Genomic DNA, 16,697 nt, shown 5'->3' with positions numbered 1-16,697 from the left:
GGAGGTCCTCCTGACGAGGAGGAGAGCGCACCGCGGCCGCCTGCTCCTCCGTGCCGCTGGGGCAGCAGCCGCAGCCAGGAGGCCCCGGCACCGCCTGGACGCGCCGCGCCAGCACCGGCGGGGAAGGACGAGGCCGGGAGCACCCGGCTGCAGGCGCCGAGCCGCCACGGAGCAAGCGTCTTCGTGCCTTCGCCGTGCGCCTGAGGCTGTAAGGGCAATGCTCGGCGGGGGCTGCTGGGGCAGAGGCAGGTCACGGTTCGGGGCGCTCTAAGCCTCCTCAGAGGGGACGCAGCCCACGGCTGCGGGCGGAGGCCCCTCCCGCCCCAGCGGGCGCGGCTCCTGCCGCCGCCTCACGGCGCCCCCCGCCGGGGCCTCCGCCCGCGCCGGGCGGGATGCGGGGCGCTCGCAAGCGGCTGTGCTCCGCCTTGATCGTCGCTTACGGCCTCTTTTCTCTCTACGCGGCCTACACCGTCTTCCTCCGGCCTCGCCGCCCGGCCGCCTCCCGCCCGCCGCACCGCGACCGCCGCGGCCCGCGAGGTGAGGGCGGCGGCGGGGCCGCTCCGAGCCGCCTGCCGAGCGACCGGCGGCGCAGCTGCGGGGACGAGGGGCGGCGGGTTGAACGCGCGGCCGACGCGGTTTGTCAGCTCCTGCCTGCGCCAGAGAGGCCTCGGCGCCCCCGGCATGGTGGAGCGGCGGCGCCTCCCCGTCCTGTTGTCCCCGGCCTGGAAAGGCCGGGCCAGGCCGAGGGCACCGTGGCGTCTCCCAGCGCCTCTGCTCGGGAGCTCCGCGGCGGGCGGGGCGCGGAGGCAGCCCCTGAGGGAGAGCAGGGCCGGGGCCGAGGACATCCTCCCCGGCCGCCGGGCCAGCGCTGGCGGCGGCCATTTCGCCAGTGCTTCGTGAGGCACCGGCCCGGGGCGGCGGGGGAGGCGGCGGTGTGCCCGACCGTGTGCCCGGCCCGGGGCGGCGCGGGAGGCCGCGGTGTGCTCGGCCCGGCAGGCCGCGGTGTGCTCGGCCCGGCACACCCCTGAGGGTTGTCGGGTGCTGCTTGAATTCAATAAATTTGATTAGCTTTCTAAACCTGTAAATTGGTTGTTTTTATGTAGCATTACGCTTTTTTGGTTTCTTAGATCATGTTGCTTTGGGAAACGAAGAGTGGAATCCGTGGGAAGGGGACGAGAAAAGTGAACTGGTTGCTTCTCAGCAGAGATATGAAGCTAATCTTAAGATGATAAAAAATGCAAGATCTCGCCTAGAAGAAACCAGTCTTAGAGTACAGGTCTGGGGCAAAGCAGCAATTGGTAAGCAGAAGTAATCAGTGCCTGTTAATCACTTAACCTTTCTGAATAACACTTTGTTGGTTTGTTTTTCTTAAATTACCAATATTTATGTATGTGGTTAAGTAATATGGATATCTGTACATGCAGAGCATTAAGGAAGTGGTGGCTGTTACTCACAGTTAAAGAATTATATCGTTTAATACCGATATAAGAGTAGTTAGACTAGTTGGACTCCAGTTGCTTTGTGTTGTTTCTTTTCAAGGCTGTTTTTCACATCTGTCAAAGGCAATGGCTCAAATGGCAGAGAAACACAGTTACTTTTTTAATTCAGTCTAGCTTACAGTACAACACAAGGACAGGCCTCTTATTTGGCTAAACCAGAGGATTTCTTTCTGTCACATTTACACGTTGTGAAATAAAGAATCGCACGGTGAGAAATAAGGTGTCTTCTGTACTGCAGTACTACTGCCACTGATGAACTTGGAGATTCTTCTGTTGTAGAAGACACTGAGTATCCTCTCTACATTAACTGGGGGCCAAGGCCCTCTCAAGCTCTTTAACTACTGCTGAAGACAGATCATGGTTCTTATTTTAGCTTTTTTGAAAATGTAAAATTTCCAGTTTCAGTTGAACTTCCATTAGCATTGTAGGACACATTGGTATATTACTTGGTGATGCATTCCTTCACAAAAATTAAATGTGTTTCACAAAAGCTTAAAATAAGTATGCTTATCCTTAAAATGCTGATTTTTAAGTGGTCTGTGTACTGGAAAGAGATGCTGACAGAAGTGGTAGTGTAGTGTGTCTTCACCTAGTGATATTTTGACAGCCAAAGAAACTTTTTAAATGCCCCAATGTGTGAAAAATTAATCTCCATTTGAAGTCATAGGGAATTTGGGAAGCAGTGCCCAGGTTGTATAAGAAGCTTTGACATTTCTTTCCTAAGTTCTTACGTTGTTATGCTGTTTCATTTCCCATAAATACTTTTATTTGCTAGGAGTGTAAAGCAGACAAGATCCATACATTCAAATTCTCCATCATATCTTCATTTATGTAGGTCTTTACCTTTGGCAGCATATTTTTGGAGGGCAGCTTGAGCCAGGTGATGTGACTGCACAGTGGAGACAAGGAAGCCAAAAAGCAGGAAAAACATATTTCAGGTACTAGCTGCATGATACTGACTTCACTTGTGTAGCTTTAACAAACGATGCATTGGAAAGAACGTGATAAGATGCACAGGTGCATTATTCTGTCTATCTCAGAGTTGCAGTTATTTTAACATCGGTTGCAAATACTTTAATTTTTGTCGTGTTTTAATAACTATGGAACATGCACACAACTTCTCATTCACAATTGCCGCAAAGAACAGTTACATTTACTCATGGAAACACATACTTGATAAAACCAGCAAGCTCTAGCCCAAACATGTTGCTATTAAAAAAGATAGAAAACTAGGGAGCAATTTCATCTGCTGTTTTATGAAGATTTGTGTATTTGAAAGAAATGTGGAAAGACTTACCAGTGCAGAGGGAGGGCAGCCAAGAGACCTCAGGAGGGGGGACAATCCAGCCCTGAGAAAAGTCTTAACATCTGGGGGTTTGGGGCTCATAGTTGACTGAAAGAAGTGTGGAGTTGTGAGGCAAAATGCCTCCTGCTGTTTGGTTTCTGTTGTATTCAGGGAAAAGGGACTTCACTCATTCATTCATGAATAGGATTGTATCAAAACCGTAACTTGTTTCTACTTACAACAAAACCAATCAATGAGACCTAGCATCTGGTTAACTACTTGATTTGCAAAGCAAAATTTTGTATGTATAGGAAGATTACACTTGAAACTTTGTTTGCTTTAAAACTGGATTTTGATCTGTGATCATGCATGTTTTAAGACAATTGTCAAATGTTTTATATCATTTAGTGAATGATACAGAACTTTTCTCTAAGGTCTATTTAATACCATTTTTAAGGCTTTCTGTAAAGATTCAGTGAAAGCTGAAGGATTGTTTGTATATTTGGCCAGTTTGCCAGTCTGCAGTAGTAGTACTCCTACAAAATCCTCACTTGTGCCAGGACCCATCTGTTAAAAAAGTTCTCTTTTAAAGCCTAAGTCACCCACTTAAGTGAATTTAAGTTGTGAAAAACATGTTGCTTCAGAAGGGTGTTTTTTCCTTACACTGTAAGAGGGATTCTAGTTGAAATGTTTGAAGTAAATATGTGATGATGAATTGAAAGAGTTTTTTTAAGTGATCACAAAAATTTTGTGTCACTTGGAATTGTTTATCGATGTATCTGACTATGTACATGGTACAGGCCATAGAATCTTTTCAGTAATGCCTACATCACATTCGTAAGTGATTTCTAGAAAGAGACATAGGCTTGATTTAAACATGGCAGTTATTAAAGACTCTGTCTTACATCTAAGGAAACAGATGAAATTACGTACTCTTTAAAAAAAAAAAAAGTTGTATTTTTTGTCTGCAGATATCACCTGATGCTACAAGGTCGGGGAATCAACTATAAATGATGCTAATGCATCTTTGTAGTCTCCTTGACAGAGCACTAGAGCTTTCCACTCAGAAATTTGGAGAAAGGATACAATACTTTCTTTGAATAGGTACCAGTGCCTGTCGTGTTATCGTGGTGGGAAGAGAATTTTTTTGTTTTCAGCATCAAAGTCTCAGAAGCTATAGAAATCAATGACACCCTATGAGATAGATTGTCTTCTTGGTATGGACGTGAGGATTTTTTTCAACCCTTGGTTTTTATGTTTGTAACATGAAAATAATTTGCTGCCCTTAATGAGTCTGTCACTTGACTGATTATGGTTATTTTCTCTCTGGTGTGCCTGTTTCAGGTGAGTAATAACCTCACATGATTCCTTAGGGTATGCATGTCTCAAACAAAGGCTTCTATACTAGCATTTAAATGTCTTCTTGTTATGTTTAGAGGAACCAGGGATAATAGAGTCTTTATTTTAATTTCAACTTGGATGCTAGATCCTATAAAAATATAAATGTTTGGTTAACGGAGGTTAAAATTTGACAGATGGGTAGGAACTTGTGCAAAGTACAGAAAACATGAAAATAAAACTGTTATTTAATGATTAGGATACTGAAGTGAAATAGCTGAAGTTCTATTTTTTACTCAAATTGGAAATGTTATTTTCTGGGTTTTTTTGTGAAGAAGAATTAGTACATGATTTTGGCTGCTATCTGGTTATATGGTTTTCTAGAATTGGTGACTTCTGCATTGCCTGGCTGAGGTAAATTATCTCCATTTGATTACTAGATGAGGCTAGAGGGAACTAGCTGAGGTGACATATTTGGAGGATATGTGCTGCTGTGCAGTTTTTTGTGGTAAGTCTAATGATTGTTAAAACATAGAGCTGTCATGAATGTTTTTAAAGAATATCAAATCTAAAGACACAAAAATGCCAAAATATCACTTGAACACAGTTGCATGAATAAGCCCATTTTGTATATTTATGATGGAGAATACATATATTTAATGCAGATTTTGATGGCTTCAGGTTTTTACCAAAGAAGTTGCCTAAAGAATACTAAAAGTATTAACTTCTACGTGAAATGCAGGGACATTTATTTAAAAGCACGAGTGGAGAAGGAGCTGCATAGCTGTGGATTTTAGTGACACGTTGACACGTTCATACCAGAAGTAGGAGAGCAGGGTTTAGCACTTTCATTGGCCTGAAGTCATTCACATCCTTCTCTCCTGTCATCTAGGAGGATGTTGTAGAGCAGGGAGTGCCAGACGTCTTGTATTTTACCATTAAGTAAGAGCATTCCTAAATTTCTGTTCCACTGCGAGTAACACCCTCTCTGTTTTATAAACATTCAGTGCTGCCTCCCCCAGTCCCTGTTAACTCCAGCTGTTCAGTTCTTAGGTCGCGTTCTCCTGTCCTCCTTACGCAAATTGCAACCATCTTGATTCGTGCCAGAATGAAGGTGTACTGGTGAACAAAGTTAAACAGCAAAGATTTCTTTACCCGCCAAAGGTTCCACCAAGGTTAGCGTGTGGCAATTTAGTTTCCTTTGATAGCCTTTGGTGAAGCTTTTTGAAAATGCAAATACACTATGTCTACTGGATTCCCTTTATTTGTATTCTTTCTGACACACTCGCAGATCTCCATCAGGTTAGTGAGACAGGATTACTCCTTTCCAGTAGTGTTTATCCATGTATGTGATCAGCGACCTTACCTTTTGATAAGATCCAGTGATCTTACTGTTTATTATAGACTCTTCCAGAGGGGGAATTCATACTGACTGGTCTGCTCCAAAGTCCTCTCGTGTTGTTTGTAGACAGGAGTGACACTGGAGGACCCCTTCCCATCAGGCACAATGTCTCTTCGTAATGACAGCTGCAAACCTTTGCTAGCAGTTCTGCCGTTTCATGGTTTTGTCCCTTCAGAACTCTCAAGTAAATGCCATCCAGGTCCAAATCCTCCATTCAAACACTTGCACAAAACACTTGCAGTGTTTTACCTTACATTTCTCGCTGAAGAGAATGAGTAGGAATCTTTTCTGCTATGGCTTTGCCTTCCCATTTTAAACTCTTTTTAAACTGTTGTCCCTCCAGTTCTGTAGTTGTCTTTTTGGAATATTTTTAATGTTTTTTGGCTTTAATATATTTAAAGAACCTTTACCTCTCAGCCAGACCATCCTTTTACAAGGTACTTTTCAAATTGCTTTTAGCCTTAATTTTCTGTTTGCATTTCATGAGCAGTATTTTATGAGCTTTGGTGTCTGCCTTTTTGGGCAAGCTTTTCATTGTTTTCAATGCTGACCGTTGCCCTTTGCAGCCTCCCTTACTTTTCTGTTAAGCCATGTGGGTTGGTAGGGGCCTGTGTCATTTCCTTTTTGGATTGAGGCATGCACTATGCCTGGGCTTCTTATACAGTGTTTTTTGAAAAGCCTACAAAGCTGCTTGCAAGAGTCTTGTTATTTGGGCTACTCCTTTCAGAGTTCTTTTCTTGATTTTCTCATTTTGAAGTAATTCCTTTTTTGCATATGAAGTATCTGGATACTATGGTAGATGTGTTTGGTGTGTTCTCTGCTGCTGCAGTGTTAAACTTACTCATACTGCTGTTACAGAATGGCTGTCTGACTAACAGATTTGGAATTAGGTCTGGAAGACCCAGTCTGGAATAGCACCTTTTCATATGGATTCTAAGACTAGTAAGGAAATACAAGGACTTATAGGAAGAAAGTTATTTATTGAGTCCAAAAAATGTAATCTCCCCATACCATCCATGATCTAGCCTTCATGTGAGTGGTGAAAATCTCCTAGTACTACTGCCTTAGTTTTGCAGCTTCTGTAATCTCCCTTGTATTTCCCAATCCCTGTTCTGTTCTGACTGGGAGTTGATAGTACAACCTTAGCACTGTGTTTTTATTATTAAAGTATGGGATTTCCGTAGTGTTTCTTTTTTCCCCGCTGTAGTTTTATGCTGTTAAACTTTGTATTTTCCTACATACAGGTCATTGCTTCCTCACCTGTACATCCTGTTATTCCTGTAAAGTTGATAGCCTCACAACACTGTGTCTATAGATAAAACCCTTTCCCCCCAGATCTGTTTTTACAAGGTGATCACTGGATTGGCTATATATCCTATTCACTGTTTTAGGCATCCTGATGGTCAAGGTGTTCTCTCTTAAGAGTCCAGTGATTCTCACTGGCTGTTAAACCAAGTGGAGTCTTTTCTCGTTGTCTGTTAAGCTTTTAAGTCTTGAGATGATTTACATTTAATCTATAGGATTAAAGATTTAATCTGTTAGTCTTGATTGCAAATCATGAGTCTCATGAATCTAGGCTCCAAAATATGCCACTTCCACCAAGCCAGCAGCATGTTGGCTTAACTCAGGTGTAGAATATGCTTGCCTAAGGTCAGTCTGCTTCAGCTAACCTCACTGGAGTAGTTTTTACAGCTTTTGCTGTGAATTTTCTTCTCTGTGCTAAGCACACTTGAACTGAAAGTAGCTGTTAGTCTCGGCGCTTGATGAGTTAAAACTCATGGTTATTCTAAATTAGTTAAAACTCATGCTCATTCTAACTTAAGTTTTGCTGGTAGCTGAAAAACTGTAGTAGTGCAGCAGACCTAGAAAACAAACACATAATTGACTCTTGGGAAAAAAAAAATTGCTAGGTTTTTTTCCCCCTCTGTAATCACCAACCCTTTGAGTTCAGTCAATAGTCTGTTAACACAGCAGTTAACTGAAGAGCAGGAGCTGAGAAACGCTGGTTTGCCTCATTGTGGTTCATAAATGGCTGTTGTCAGATACTTGTAAATTATTAGTGATTTAATTATTTCGCTGCATGATTGGAATTCCTCTGTTAAATACATTGTGCAAGATCTAGAAATGCAATTTTCTACCTAAAACGTTTGTGCTTATTAGCTTGTGTCAGTGTCTCAAGTTTGACCTGGGTCACACAAGCAACATGTTTATATTTAGATAGATACCTCTTGTGTTAGAGATTCTACTCAGTATCAGATGACGCAGTGATTTTTTGGTCTAACCTTAACCAAAATTTCAGAGAAAAGTAGTATGCCAGACCAGCTAACTGTCCCTCATAACAGTACCTGTTTTAGTATACTCTTAGAGATTTTGGGGAGGGCCTCTCTCTTGTTCTAATACAGTACTCATTGGTTATTACTAGAATTAAGAAAAAGTTTGACCTTTAGTGAACACCAAAGTACAACCTTTTTTTTAAAGTTGATTGATTTACCTACACTTTGATGTTTGAATGTGGTAGTAGATCTGAATGTAGTAGTAGATCTGATTTATTGACAAAATACCTCGTTTTCATTTAAGTCTAAATCACCTTTTTCCTAAATAAAGATGAAGGCAGCTTTATTCCTGTGTTAAGCTGTAGATAATAACAACAGAAATGGTTGCAGTTCCACAAGTTACTTTGCAGTATATTGCATTTACTTTATTGTAGAAAAAAAAAATAAATCTGTGGAGTATAGACTGTGTAGTAAGGATGTTTAGAGGATTAAGGCCAATAATTTGTCTTAAGCGTGTTTACGGTTTGTATTTTGGTTTTCACAGCTTCGTCACTGGTCCATCTGTAGTTCCTGGCTACTTCTCAGTTGAAGCTGAAAATGTTGTGCTAGTTCTGAATGGAAGAGAAAAAGCAAAGATCACTTACGCCACTCAGTGGTTGCATTACGCACAAACGTTAATTCAGACTCACAAAATACAGCGTGTAGCGGTTGTGATGCTTGGAAATGAGCAGTGCAACAATGAATGGATTCAACCATACCTGAAAAGAAACGGAGGCTTTGTAAATCTGCTCTTTGTTACATATGACTATGCATTGGTAAATGAAGAAGATATTTTCCAGTGGCCTTTAGGAGTAGCCACGTAAGTGCTATAGAGACAGATTGCGAATGAAACTTAATTGTTATGTGTGAGGTGTGGAAAATACATCTGAATGTTACTGCTGATACCCAAAACAATTATAGTAAGTAAATCGTAGAACATGATCCTATTAATGATTTTCCAAATCAACTGTTGGAATATTTGGAAATTGCATTTATCAATAAAGACGATAATGGGAAAAGAATGCTAGGCTTTGGAGAGCTTTAAAAAAAATGAACCTGTGTTTTGGTGAGATTTTCTGTTTGTTTATTTTTTTCTTCAGTAGATTTGCTCTTTAGATTTATCACAACTGCTGATGTACTATGTACCAGTGACACGGGGATTTAAAAGATATTTATATAATTACATTCCAACTACTGCTTGTTTAGGAAAGGAAAGGGATGGTACTGGTGGTACTTTTTTTAATCCCTGTTATGACTCTCAAAAGGCAATTGCATGCCTCCCATTCAGAATTAGTATACTCGAGTATCAGAGTAATGTAAACTGGCTTAACTGCTTACTCACAAAAACATTTTTGTTATGCTTACTGCTCAAACTGTTTATGTGGAGTAGACGAAGCTTTAGTTCAGTTAGATACATTTTTACTCCTTATTAACAGAGTTAATAATGTTTTAGCTGCTTATCATGGTAATACAAGACAAAAAGAATACTGGATTCTTTTCATACCTCCTGTTGAAATTGAATTCAATATCCTGTATTGAGCCGGTTGGCAGACTGTATGGAGTTTTTATACATAGCTTGAACATGCTCACAGTGTTACTGAAAGACAATAAATTTGAATCCTAGATGGTATCAGAGAATTGATGGCATTGGAAGTTTCTAAGCAAAAATAAGTTGAATTCTGAGATGCAGAGACTGAGGTGACAGAGAACAGAAAGCGACAACAGTTGCAACAGTAAACTGGAGTGCAAAGCTGGGTGGAGGAATATAGATCAGGTATCAGAATGGGGCTTTGCAGCCCTTGCACACCGATGGTTGTAAAAATTGTGGTTGCAGGTATGCAAATGTGTTTTACAGATTTACCAGATGAGGAGGGAAAATACAGATGTAGAATCCCGTAGAAATATTTGGCGTGAAGAAAACAGGGTTTTCTGAAAGTGAGTGAATTTAACATTTGTCACACAGGGGAAGAACCAGGAAAGGACTGTTCCATCAAAATTTGGGAAGGCAAAGAAATTGGATACATTGTCAGAACCATTAATGGCAATGAAGAAATCACTGAAATAATGTAGAGACTACCTTTGAAACCAGTAAAGAATTGGGATCAGACTATAGCCTTTCTTACACAAAGAGAAACAACAGGGAAGTACAAAAACAGTGATCCATCAAAAATAATAGTGTTAGAAGGAATATCTGTCTTAATTTGAGAATGCAAAGAAGCAGAAACTCTTTTAACATCCATTTGTTCCAGAAAAAATACTGACTTTATATAATGAAAAAGTTAGTGCCAGACCTTCCGTTGAAGCAGTGTTTGACTGGCTGTCATGCTGACCGAGATAAGTGAGGTAAGATTTGAGGAATCAGTCAAAAAACGAAGAATGCCTGATGTGGTGAAAACATGTCTAAAAGGATGGCATACAGTATACATTGGATCCCAGGACTTTGCATTGGTTTTATTGAGTCCAAAAAGACAAGTTAAATAGCTTGTACAATAAGCTTCTTAGTAGCCAAAAGATTAGATCCATGAAGTCCACCCAGGTCAAAGTGAGATTTTCCTTTGAGAGGTTACCAGTGGTATTTTCAGTTGATCAGCATGCCCAGAGATTAAGGTGGCTGAGACTTAAAAACTCCATAGTTACCATTAGCCTGGCCGTCCCAGTCAAAACTAGTGATTGCGTCAAGAACAGCTGCTTTTGAAAAAGCATGATTCTGAAGGACGTTTGTAACATCCCCATATGGTATCTCTGATGTCAAAAGAAGACATAAGTATTCTGGAAGGTCTCTGAAGAGAATGGTGGGGGCAAAAGGAATAAAGACGAGCTTTTAGGACAGGACTCGCACTGGTTTGATTCTGGGTCTGTCTGTGCTAATAGATGTTTTAGTCTTAGAATCTGCTGCAGTAAAGATGAAATGGTGCAAAATGTTTTTTCTTTGACATAAAACATATAGTTGTCTATAATGTATATATTGTTTTTACAGCTACAGAAATTTTCCAGTTGTGGAACCCAGCTGGTCAATGCTACGTGATCCAAGATCATATCTATGTAATTTCTTAGGAACAGTTTATAAGAACTCTTCTAGAGAAACGCTAATGGAAATTCTAAGGCAGGATGGGCTTGACAAACTTTGCTGGATTGCAGCCAGAGAACAGTAAGACTTTGATTTCACTTTCGTGAAAATATTCAGACTTGTTTGCCTGGTTTGTTATTACCAATCCTTTCTTGAGTGTTAAAAAATAGTACAAATAAAGGTATTCAGTCATAATTAAAACAGAGAACATTGCTGAGACTCTTTATATGGGTCTTCATAACATAACAGCCTTTCTGTTGCTCTATTTTACATAAAGCAGATTTTTAAGTACATAGAAAAATCTCCTACATATAAAGACCATCTTTTTTTTTTCTTCTTCTATGTGTTTGATTATGGTAGGAAAAGAGATATTTGACTTGCACCTTGTGTGTATTGTCGTAGTAGAAGAAATGGGCGGCTATATTTTGTTGTGTTCCATGTAAGAAACTGGATTTAATCTGTACAGAATGGCTCTTTTTTTTTTTATTTATTTCAAGTAGGTAGAACAGATCTTTTGACTAACAGGAATAGGGTTCTGATTGTATTTCTTAATTTTGCCAAGCAACATCTATAAAATATTTGATAGCAGGCATTGGAAGACCTCAACTAACCTGATGAAGAATGTCAGGAGATGGATTGTATCTGTGACCTGAAGTCTTACCTCACAGATTTTCTGAGGCACTTCAGGCAGATGGGTTCAGGTTAATGGATTGCTTTACATCTAACTTTTGAAGAGCAAACCTCTACTGATTTAAAGTATTTGTGGCCAAAAAAAAATTCATTAAGAAGTCCATCAAGTGTGTCTCTGTATGTCTGTTTGTGAACTGTGCCATGAAGTAAATTGACATACGTGTCATCAAAGTCATGCAGAAGATTTAAAATGGCGTTTAGGTTTGCCTCTTACACTTCTAAGTATTAATGATTTCCTAATTAGGTCCTAAAGGTCATTTCCTATGGTCCTGAAAGGACCATATCTAAACGGTGTTACAATCTACTTTTGACAGTGACATTTTCAATAAATTTTTAGAAGACTGTTTAAGAATAGTTAAGACTAAAAGTAAAAGCCTATTGATTGTGTCGGTAATATAAAATTCTTACATTGACAGAATTCTCCATTTTATAAATAATTAAAATTAAACTGTATCTCTGTTTTTTCATGGCAGTGCCCGTGGGAAAAATGTTAATTTTCAACCCCTTTACTTTCCTAGGTGGCAGCCTCAAGAAACAAATGAGAGTTTCAAAGACTATCAAGATGCCTTGCTGCAGAGTGATTTGACATTGTGCCCAGTGGGAATAAACACAGAATGCTATAGAATTTATGAAGCCTGTTCATATGGATCTCTGCCTGTTATAGAAGATGTAATGACACCGGGTGATTGCGGAAATTCATCAATGTACCACAGTGCTCCATTACAATTATTAAAAACCATGGGGGCTCCATTTATCTTTATTAAAAACTGGAAAGAGCTTCCTGCTGTTCTAGAGAAAGAAAAAAAAATGAGCTTACAAGAAAAGATTCAAAGGAGAAAAAAGCTTGTAGAATGGTACCAAAACTTCAAAGCATGGATGAGACAGAAATTCATTAATACTTTGGAAAATTCATTTTTACCCAGTGATAAAGGATAAATCGTCCCTTTTGAATATCTAGAATAGGCTGAAAGCTTAATTTCCATTAACCTTCCAAGGAAGCTTTTATACGAAAGAAATCTCACAGGGCAGATGCATTCCTTTTGAAGTCAACAGAATTGCGCTAGCTTGGCCAAGAGCTACGTTTGGCCCTCCATCCTTAACAATTTTCAGACAGGTTGTTGGCGTTATTACTGTTTTTACAATTTCCATGTTGGTGTGTGACCTGATAAACTTCTTTTTAGGAGAATATCTTTGAGCGTGTGGACTTGTTAAAATCCAACATGAGTACAACAGTTGTGTTTGAAGAGGGGGAAGAATGAAAGCTGTATGGTACAGAGTAATTTATTATGTAGAGGAAAGAAGAAAAGTGTGATTATAGCAAAGTTGCCAGGTTTAGCACAATCCTTAAGATAGATCCTGGCAAGTGCTTGTTTTGAAAATGTGAATTGTTTACTTGATTGACATTTCATTTCCAAGGAAGTGGCCATAAAGCTAATTAAACACTGGAATAAAAATGTGTATTTCAAGGTAAAAATGGAGAACTCTTTCTTAGAAATATTTCATAGCAGTATATTTCCCTTTTAATGTCAGATACCAAAATTTCTTTCTTCCATTTCCATTTAGTCCTGGGACATAACTTTCTGAAGTTCTGCTGCGTGAGCATTCATGACCTGCAGTTACAGCTGCACATCCTGAACGCTGGGCCTTAGACATGAATCTGCTTGTAGCTTATCTGATGTCTCAAAATCTGCTGAAACTTGTCAGCTCCAAAAGATGGCAGAAGCATAATACTGCATGTTGGTGATACTGCATGTAGAACAAAGTTTCCGCAGTTTTTGTTAAATGTAGCCAAAAGGGTCTGTTACTGTTCTTGTACATCAGAAACGTGTGTGCTGTTCTGCTTCAGTGTGTTCAGCTGAGCGGTGTTACTGCACGCACAACCTTGGCATACCGAAAGTGGTGTAACAGCCGCTTTTCTGTCTTCAGATATCAGCGTGCCCTGTGGGTTCGTCCTGATGCAGGAATTCAAAAGCCAGTGCAACTGTACTGCTAAATAATTTGTGTAGTGATACTATCTGGTTCTGGAATATGTGTCATACAAGAGCACTCCTGTGGTTTTTTGAAGTTTTCTTGCCTCCCTTCTGTGTAAAAAAAAAAAAAAAAAAAAAGGCAAAAGAAAACCATAAAACAAACAAACAGAAAACCCCCAAGAAAATATAAAATCACTGGGTTTTAGTTTGCTGACAATGGATGATATTCACGGTGGCTGCTCTAGATCTAGAATAAGATACACCTGGATTTTTAGGAGCTTGCATTCTGTATGTTTAGAAGATATTCTCAGAAAACAAATAATCTAAATAATCTAAATTGTACATCTAACATGAGTTTGCTGTGACTTACCATCCACGCATTTTACCTGAAGCATCACACAGTTGCAGTACCATGCCAACGCGCTCTGCTGAGCTGAGACTGGAAGTACAGTTATCACCCCTCAGCACTGAGTTGATGAGCCCTGCTTAGACGTGGACGTTGTTAGACCAAATTGATAGTAGATTTGCATACTTTCCATACTGACAATCTGGAGTAGCCATCTGCACAGGAGCACCCCGTGCTTAGAGGGTTAGAGGAAGCTTGAGTATCAGCAGTAGTGTAGTGTCATTGCTGTCATTACCCTCTAGTAGAATCTGTCCACACAAGCTACAAAACTGCAGAGCAATGATCCGTAGCAGTGTTGTCCAACCTGTAGATTGCTCAGCATTCCTGCAGGATTTCAAGGAACTGCAAAAAAGAGCTAAGCTAAGAGAGACAAGTCTTTACCAGTCAGCCTAGATTCTTGCAGCTCCTAAAACATTTTAATGGTATGCAAGTTGGAAGTCTGAAAAACAGTTCAGTGTGTTACTTGGTCATCAGTAGAAGCAGCATGTTGCTATTCGTGTGTTCATTTCTAAGTAAACGTCCGAGTTAATTTCCAGACTCGTGGCAATTATATCCTAAGGAAGGCCAAGACACGCACCAAAGTTTTACCAGAATTTCACAGCACAGTTGCTTGCGGGTCTTGGAGTTCAAAGGGAAGTAATTCGCGTTTTATCGATGTTTAACCCATTTTTGACACTTCAAATTCACCTCCTTCAGTCCAACAGGAACTAGTGCTGGAAGTTTTTTCTTGTGTTCTGTTTCCAGTGCTAATGGAGCAAAGAGAGCAAAACATCTTGAAGCCAAGGGAGGGTTCCTGACAGATTAGGTGGCAGGTTGCTAGTATTTTAGTTATTTCCTGATTCCACTGTCCAACTTATGAAAGAAATCAGAGAGGAGGTCTTCTTAGCAGAAACTGGTTTAAAAGAAGGGATGCAGGTAAGCCAGTGTTTAAAAGACAGTTTATCCCCTGCATGACATGTCCAGGCAGGAGTAGATAGTATCTGCTGTCAGTGAGAAGGTGAAAAATCAATTTAGTAGTTTAATACACAGAGAAGGCATGCTCTGCTTTTGCAGTTAGCCCTCTCGTTCAAGCCTGGGATGGTGAAGTATGGCTTTCCAGAGCACAAAACAAGGACTTGAGGCCTCTTAACCACACGTGCTGTCTCCATCGGAGAGGGAGTTCTGTAGAGAACCACCCCTGTCTTGAGTCAAGAGTGCCAATTGCAACATCTAATGTTATACAGATCGTTAATTATGCAGTATTTTGCATCATACTTAGATTTGTGCAAGGAATATGTAACTCTACCAGTTTCGTTATCAGAGGTATTTCCTGCTGATTAAGACTTCATAAATTAAGATGGATTGCCTTGCTATAAGAAGAAACAGATCTAGCTCCTCACAATTTAGTGTAACTCTGTCCCTTCTACGTAATTCTGAACCCACTAAGAGTGGCGGTGAACACATGGTGTAAACTGCTTAAAGAGATTGGCTTCTAGAGAGCAGTATGTTTCTAAAGAAACATAACCAGCCTTTATAACTGTTGGTAATCCTGTAGATAAGGAACTGGCTTGCAAAGGATCCAGCTGCTGATTGCTTACCATTCTTGGACGCTGAAGTTGTGATAGCGTATTTCAATTGTTAGGTTTTCTGGTATTTTTAGATGCTGTCTTTCAATGACTGAAACTTATGTAAGTAGTGGTACAAGTAAGAGTTTTGTATGTCTGCCTTTCTCACAGCAGTTACTAAACATGAATGAGGATCGCTGTGTGCTGGAATCACCAGTTTCTGTCTTGGTGTATTGCCCTCACCAAAACACTTGGCAAAACCACGGAAATAAAACCTTGTTACTTCTGGGCAAACCTCGTGTGTCAGTAATGGGCAAACTCAGAAGCGGATTCCATGCTATAGAGTCCTAAAATATTTCCAGGAATTCTTCCTCCTGGGATGGGAGACATGAATGGCAGTTTAACAAGATTATGCTTATTTTGGCTTTCATGAAGACCCACATTGGGAGGGACAAAAGTATTTCAAATGCAATTCCAGCCGTGCCCTAGGAAACTGCTGCTTCCAAGAAAATTGCTACAAGGCATGTTGGGACTGCCATTTTCCAGTAGCTAAGAAAGAGTTTGATGTTTATACAGTGCTGTGAATCCTACACAAAGGGTTTGATGAATCAGCCAAAAAAAAAAAAAAAAAAAAAAAACCACAAGAAACCAAAACCAAGCTGACCTGATGAAAATGTGCCTGAAAGGATGACATACAGTTTACATTGGATCCCAGGTCCTTGTGTTGGGGTTTTTTTTTTGCTTTCTGAGTCCACAAAGATAAGTTAAATGGCTTGCACAATAAGCCCTTCTGGGATCAGTCCACAGTGATGCTATAAAAACCATGCTGTGCAGCACAAGTGACGGAGGTTCTAAACCCTTCTCATCCCAGCAGCTTATGCAGTTCCAAAGAATCACATAGATTTCTTACTAATCACCAGTCCATAAATTGTGACTGACAATCCTCTTGATAAAGAAACAGCTTGCAAAAGCTCATGTTACTGATCAATACCTAAATTCTTTGGGTCAAATTTCAGGATTTCTTCAGTGTCTCCTGAACAAGAAAAAGCGATAAGTGGATATGTATTTTTATCTTCTAAGTATAGATTCTTTTTACATCTTTACTACTAATCTGAGCACAGAGGACTGCTTTGAGTGTTAAAAATCTGTCCATGTAACTCTAGAACGTCAAAGCTGAAAAGGCA

General features: G+C 40.3%; 1 protein-coding gene across 4 annotated transcripts; it reads left to right on the top strand.

Annotated features, from left to right (window-relative positions):
- The first annotated feature begins 392 nt into the window (after positions 1-392).
- On the top strand, positions 393-13,061 carry RXYLT1 (ribitol xylosyltransferase 1). Of its 4 annotated transcripts, none has more exons than XM_086472304.1 (6): positions 393-537; positions 1,128-1,298; positions 2,335-2,437; positions 8,342-8,656; positions 10,814-10,984; positions 12,112-13,061. In XM_086472304.1, the coding sequence occupies exons 1-6, from the start codon at positions 393-395 to the stop codon at positions 12,527-12,529; spliced, it is 1,323 nt and encodes a 440-aa protein (XP_086328430.1). In that variant the 3' UTR covers positions 12,530-13,061. The 4 variants fall into 4 exon arrangements, with proteins under 4 accessions (XP_086328430.1, XP_086328423.1, XP_086328438.1 ...); XM_086472297.1 differs by having other exon boundaries at positions 1,104-1,298; XM_086472312.1 differs by having other exon boundaries at positions 393-543.
- Positions 13,062-16,697: the final 3,636 nt, after the last annotated feature.

This window comes from Leptosomus discolor, chromosome 1 (assembly GCF_034619465.1).
Source record: "Leptosomus discolor isolate bLepDis1 chromosome 1, bLepDis1.hap2, whole genome shotgun sequence".
In the NCBI taxonomy this organism is placed as follows: Eukaryota; Metazoa; Chordata; class Aves; order Leptosomiformes; family Leptosomidae; genus Leptosomus; species Leptosomus discolor.
This window is presented reverse-complemented; position numbering and strand designations above follow the sequence as displayed.